At 38.6% G+C, this 5,691-nt stretch overlaps 1 protein-coding gene across 1 annotated transcript; it reads right to left on the minus strand.

The window, feature by feature from the left end:
• Positions 1-717: 717 nt before the first annotated feature.
• LOC119772199 (heme-binding protein 2-like) lies at positions 718-4,446 on the minus strand. The gene is made up of 4 exons (XM_038268539.1): positions 4,288-4,446; positions 4,086-4,212; positions 1,278-1,437; positions 718-1,158 (listed from the first exon to the last, which is right to left on the minus strand). Exons 1-4 carry the CDS (start codon positions 4,402-4,404, stop codon positions 987-989), a joined length of 576 nt encoding a protein of 191 aa, XP_038124467.1. The 5' UTR covers positions 4,405-4,446; the 3' UTR covers positions 718-986.
• Positions 4,447-5,691: the final 1,245 nt, after the last annotated feature.

The raw sequence follows: 5,691 nt of genomic DNA on the forward strand, positions 1-5,691 counted from the left end.
GTTCTCTACTTCAAAAAACACTTTATATTTTAAAATAGAAAACTTTCCTAATTTATTTATTTTTTATTAAAAAATTCAATGTATAATATGAATGCATAAACACCTCATTTTATTTCAGTGTTAAATTCTGTTTATAGTAACAGATCATTAAAATGTGTCCAGACCTTTACTGGTTGATGATTTTCTTTATTGGATCCCCACTGGTTTTTAATTGGTTACCTCTGATATAAGGGTTGAAGATGATGAACCTGCGGTTACAGGATTTAAAGGCTTTTGTTAGGTTTTTGTATTTAGCTAAATAAGCCCAAACACAAATTTGAACGCCGTACAATATTCAGTGCTTTCATATTGCTGAGAATGCAACAGTAACAAAATATTATAATGTACAGATAGACTGGTTCCTTTAAGTGGCTCTTTTGTAATGACTCAGAAACATCAGCAACATTAATAACACTGAGGGAAGGGAGGACACCATTTGTTAGGGGGATGCAAATGATCAAAAACCTTGACCTTGTCCTATTAGGGGTTAAAGGATGGATCTCTAACTATTGCTGCCCTTCATACTCTCTTTCTAAACCAACATGGCTTCTCCAGCCTTAGAGTTGTTTGCTGAATGTCTCTCTATGGTATGATAATTACATTTCCTGCAAAAGAGACTCACCTTCCATTGTTTGAAGGTTTCTGTTTGTTAAGGAAGTTCAGACTGAAATGAACACATTACATTCATACTACCTGCATTTTATTCACAGTCTGACACACTTAGCACAGGACACCATTTATTTCAAAGTAGACAATTAGTGAAAGCTTGGTTTAAATGGTAAACAGATGTTTCTTAGAAAGGAAAACTTTGTGGAAATTATTGAGGGTAGAATTTAACCCATGCCAGAGGAAAAAAAATGTTTTACCACATTAATGTTATACTGTAGTCTAATGGGTAAAAGCCTAAAATGAGCATAGAAAGGATGGAAGTGGACGGGATGCCGTTTTCAGGCACTGTAGAGCCAGATTTCATTGTGATGAGTTAGAGAAAAGTAACGTTCATAGACTGCCCCAACGGAAATGTCCTCCTTGAACTTTTTCCCTGCTGCAACCAAAGCCTCTTGGAGAATCTTTTTGTTTTCCAGAGCAGTTTGGAGGGACGGGGTTCCATCGTACTTCCTGAGGAGAGAACGGTTCATTTTACATCTGTTTCACATCTTTTCATTTGATTAAATCATTTCATCGTTTCCTTCTGGATCCACAGAAACCAAAACAATCAATGAGAGACCTCTCCTTACCTGACGTAGACAGTAGCCTCAGCTTTGTGCTCCAGAGTGACCGATGTATCAGTGACCTCAGGCTTAGAGCCAGGAGCAAGAAACCAGGACAGGGATGTAGAAGAGTCCTCCCCGTCCTCTATGGTTATGAGTGCTGGCCAGCCATCGATGATGTCATGACCTGGAAACCAGAAAAACCGTCAGGTGGTTTGATGTGTAGATGAAGTCGCAGTGGTGGAAATGCCGGTTTGACAACATCTGTTTGCAGCTTTGCGTTTTCTCCCTGTTGCTAATTTTCTCACGAACTAAACTTTTCTCTTCCTGTCCAGAACCATTCAGGTTATGTTAAATGATGGAGTCCTTTTAGATGGGAGTTCATGTGAGCATCGTTTCTGTCCAATCTCTCTCTCGAAAGTCATTTTTCTTAAATATGGTGCATTTGTTCTTGGATTGAGGAGGTAAAAGAGAAATCTTGCCAGTGGAATGAGACAATTTGCACATAAAATAAGAAAACACAATTGCATTGTCTTATTTCAAGTAGATTTTATCTAATCTTATTTTAAGAGTAAAAATATTAATTCCATTGGCAAACTATATCATTTACCTACTCACATTAAATCACTTAAAGAAATTTTTACTTATTTTTAGATTGTTTTTCCAGTTTCTAGAATCTAGAAATCTAGAAACAAATAAACATTTCTTAAATTAAGTCTATTTAATTAATTCATATAATTAGAGCAAGTAAATAGATTATTTGCCAACAGAATGATTTTTTTTTTATCTTAAAATAAGATAATTAGATAAAATGCACTTGAAATAAGAAAAGGCGACTGTTTTCTCTTACTTAAAATGTAAATTTAGCAAAACCTGCACTAAGGTTAAATGAAGGCTGTATGGACCACAGGCATAACTATCTGAAGGATTGGTGTGGACATGTCCCCACCAATAATTTCAAAACACACTTTGGCAATATGTAGGTCAAATTTCTAAATATGATTTTTCTGCTTTTGAAGGAGGACATTCACTTATGTAGCTGAAAGGGAAAATATCCATCATTCAATCTACATTTTACTGGATGGATTGATGGATGAATTAAACTGAAATTGTGTGCATACTAGGGAGGCATGATATAATGCTGTTGGCATCGGAATTGGCTGTTATTCATCCTTTATTTTTTATACATCAATGTCTAACTACCTATAAATATCAGTGTAGTATGGTTCTTTTATGTTCTCAACAATGGGAAAGCATTCAATAAATAGATGATTGTACTCATTTTTGGAAAGTACAAACCCTTTTGAAAGCGTTCGGTTCGAGTAACTGTAGGTCCATCAGCCACCACCCTAAGAGTGTCCCCACCAACTTTCATCACTAGGTTACACACTTAGTATGGACAGATCATATTCAGATCATATTCAGAAAGCAGGACATTAACACAGCCAAGAGGTTCATCTCAAAGTAAATCATAATCTAGTATGAGGAATATTATGTACATACCACTAGTTCTGAAAACAGTGCATAAGCTTTCCTTTTCTGATGGTGGTTGATCACTATAACACATCCCACCCAAACAGCAGACATCATTTGGAAGTTGTTTTTTAGGCTTCATCTAGTCAGTCGTTATAGTTCAATTAAATTCTGTTTATTTCTATAGCGCCAATTCACAAAACGTCATCTCGAGGCACTTTCCAGTTCACCAGATCATCCAGTCAAATTGATTCAAAGTTTTCTATCTAAGGAAAACCAGCTGATTGCATCAACTCATGGACTCTTCAGTAATCCCTCACACTAAGCATGCTTGTAGCGACAGTGGAGAGGAAAAACTCCCTTTTATCAGGAAGAAACCTCCAGCAGAACCTTGGCCCATCTTCCTAGGCCGACTGGGGTTCATGGAGACAGAAGCAGAGATACAAAAGGAAACAGTAAAAGGCGGCCCCGTTCAGGAAACACACAGCCAGGCAGACGAGCTCCGAGCCAGCTCCCATGTCAGAGGATGAAGAGAGCACATCCAGTTAGTCACAGTCAGAGAAACAGGACTACACTGGAATAAAAGGTTCAGATTCTATGGCTACCTCAGATGCTGCCTCACATTCCAGAGATAAACCAGTCATAGTTAGTGAAGTTCTAATGTTCTTATTTTTAATAAGATGAATCTTATTTATAAAGGGTCCCATAAAATCATTACAGCTAAGAGCGGTTAGAATGGACGGTTCAACATAGTCTGGATTTATTCCAGAAATTGTTGTTAAACATTGGGTTGTGTTTGGTCCCTCTGATTTTATCCCACTTTAGTCCAATAATAGATGTTTTAAACTCAGTTTTCTACGTCTTTTCAACCATCTGAAAAATTTGCTTGTGGGACCAAAAAAAAACAACAAATTGGTTGAAAAGATGACAGGATTTACATCCAAACAACATCTAACATTCAGCAGAAAAGTGACATAATGTTCAATACTTGGACCAAAGTGGGATAAAATCAGAGCGACCAATCACAGCCCAATATTTAACCATTTTTTCTGGACTAAATCCAGATTATGACGGACCGACCAGATGAAGCCTAAAAACCCACGTCTAAATGACGTCTGGTGTTAGGGTGGGATGTGTTATAGTGATCAACCACCATCAGACCCCAAACTACAAAGGAAAAGCTTGTGTTTAGGTTTTCAGAACTAGTGGTATGCACACAATATTCCTCTTACTAGTTTACTCTGAAGTTCTTTGAGCGGATGGCTGTTCTACTTCTATTGGTTTATTGTTGTGAATCCTTCCACAGGCTGCTTGACCAAATCCCCCTTATAGTGAAGCATATTGTTTAAGCTCCTGATTTACCTGCTTTTTTCTGGGCATCACAGAAATCCCCCAGTGTCTTGGCTGCAGCCATTAGGGAGCCACTGTCTCTTTTGCTCAACTTAGTGGTGATCCAGTCAGTGTCAGCGTAGTGACGCACCTCGAAGTCCTGCTCACAGGAGATAAAAATCGTTAGCAGTTATCATGAAAAAGAAGCGTTAAAACAGCCTGCTGTCATTCATACCTTATTTTGCTCTTGGACATCATACTTTGGACATGGATAATCTCTGCAGGATGGAGCTTGACCACTGCTGTACGACACCAGAACTAGAGTTATGAGCGAGAACAACAGCTTCTCCATCTTCTCTCCACAGACTCCTCAGACAGACTGTCTTTAGTGCTCTGGGACATGAAACTCATCATTTTTAAAAACCAGATCATCCTGTCAAACCACCCCTCCTGCATAGCTCTCCAGCCTACAGGACAAACAGGATGCTTTCTTTTCTTTTTACAGGTTTAACTTTTAAATCACCTGCATCTAATTTAAAGTGAGAGTTACAGGGTAGAGCCTGAAAATATCTGTGAAAATAAAATGGTTTTATTTTATTGGTTTCATAAAGCCAGTGACATCAGCAGTGAGGCTTAAAGCAGCAGTGGTGATTTCAGACCAAATTTTAGACCTTAACAGACTAGAACCGCCCCTGCAGCCAAGAGGGGTTTACCATTCGGCAATACTAGGCAAATCCCTAGGGCCCCAAGTTCCTGGGGGCCCCATAAAACTCTGTTTACATGTATAGTTAATACAACTATACCTTATTTTTGCACATTATGTTTTTGATAAAAAAATCCTTTTTGCTAAAATGCCATCAGAACGCTTATAATATTGTGTCTCGGCATCCCCCCCTCAGTGTCCACCATATTGGATCAGTCCATTTGCTGCACATGTTCAGAAATGTCCAAACAGACAGCAGCCAACTTAGCGCTTTTGTCGCTATATTTAGCAATTTTTCAGACCCCTCTAGCTCTTTTATAAAAAAAAAAAAGCTCCTAGCGCCAAATCTAGAGACTTTTTTCTGCTACTGGAGAACTCTGCTCTCCAGAGCCAGTAGATTGGTAACCCCGCCTCCTGCTCTCCTCTATCTTGTCTGCTGTCATGATTCATGCAGCTATTATTTCATCCAAATGAAAAATGGAGAACAGAGAAGCAGATCATGGCTTGTCTACAGTGAAAAGAAGGACTGGGTTATTTACTTTGGCCTTTTTGGAAACACAGGAAGGAGCAATCAGCTAAGTGAGCTTAGTGCTTGGAAAAAATCTTTCATTCCTTTAGAGACAGCATGAAAAGTCAGCTGAGTACAAAACATAGAGAGGAAAACAAGAAGAAAAGGGACAAGAAGAGAGGGACAAAACCTAGAACAGATAATGGATGTCTATTCTATTAACATTTCTCTATCTGTATAATGGGTCTGTTTTATGTGTTGTTTTCTTAATTCAGAGGGGCCCCTGCCTGTCTTTACCTAGGGCCCCACATTTCCTAAATCCGCCCCTGCCTGCAGCCCAGTATTTAGCAGGTTTTCTTGAAATTGGCATTGAGTATTTTTCTCTCTGAACACCTCTATGCACTACAGAAGGCAACCAGAAGGTTGTG

Source organism: Cyprinodon tularosa, unplaced genomic scaffold, assembly GCF_016077235.1.
Source record: "Cyprinodon tularosa strain WSP-4 unplaced genomic scaffold, ASM1607723v1 ctg701, whole genome shotgun sequence".
In the NCBI taxonomy this organism is placed as follows: domain Eukaryota; kingdom Metazoa; phylum Chordata; class Actinopteri; order Cyprinodontiformes; family Cyprinodontidae; genus Cyprinodon; species Cyprinodon tularosa.

What these genes read in the sequence shown, in the direction of transcription:
- LOC119772199 (XM_038268539.1), bottom strand. Translation starts at nt 4,404, where the DNA reads ATGGAGAAGCTGTTGTTCTCGCTCATAACTCTAGTTCTGGTGTCGTAC. An exon ending in ATGTCCAAGAGCAAAATAAG is followed by an intron (nt 4,213 to 4,287) that starts GTATGAATGACA and finishes TCCTGTGAGCAG; the next exon opens with GACTTCGAGGTGCGTCACTA. An exon ending in TGATGCCCAGAAAAAAGCAG is followed by an intron (nt 1,438 to 4,085) that starts GTAAATCAGGAG and finishes TCTGGTTTCCAG; the next exon opens with GTCATGACATCATCGATGGC.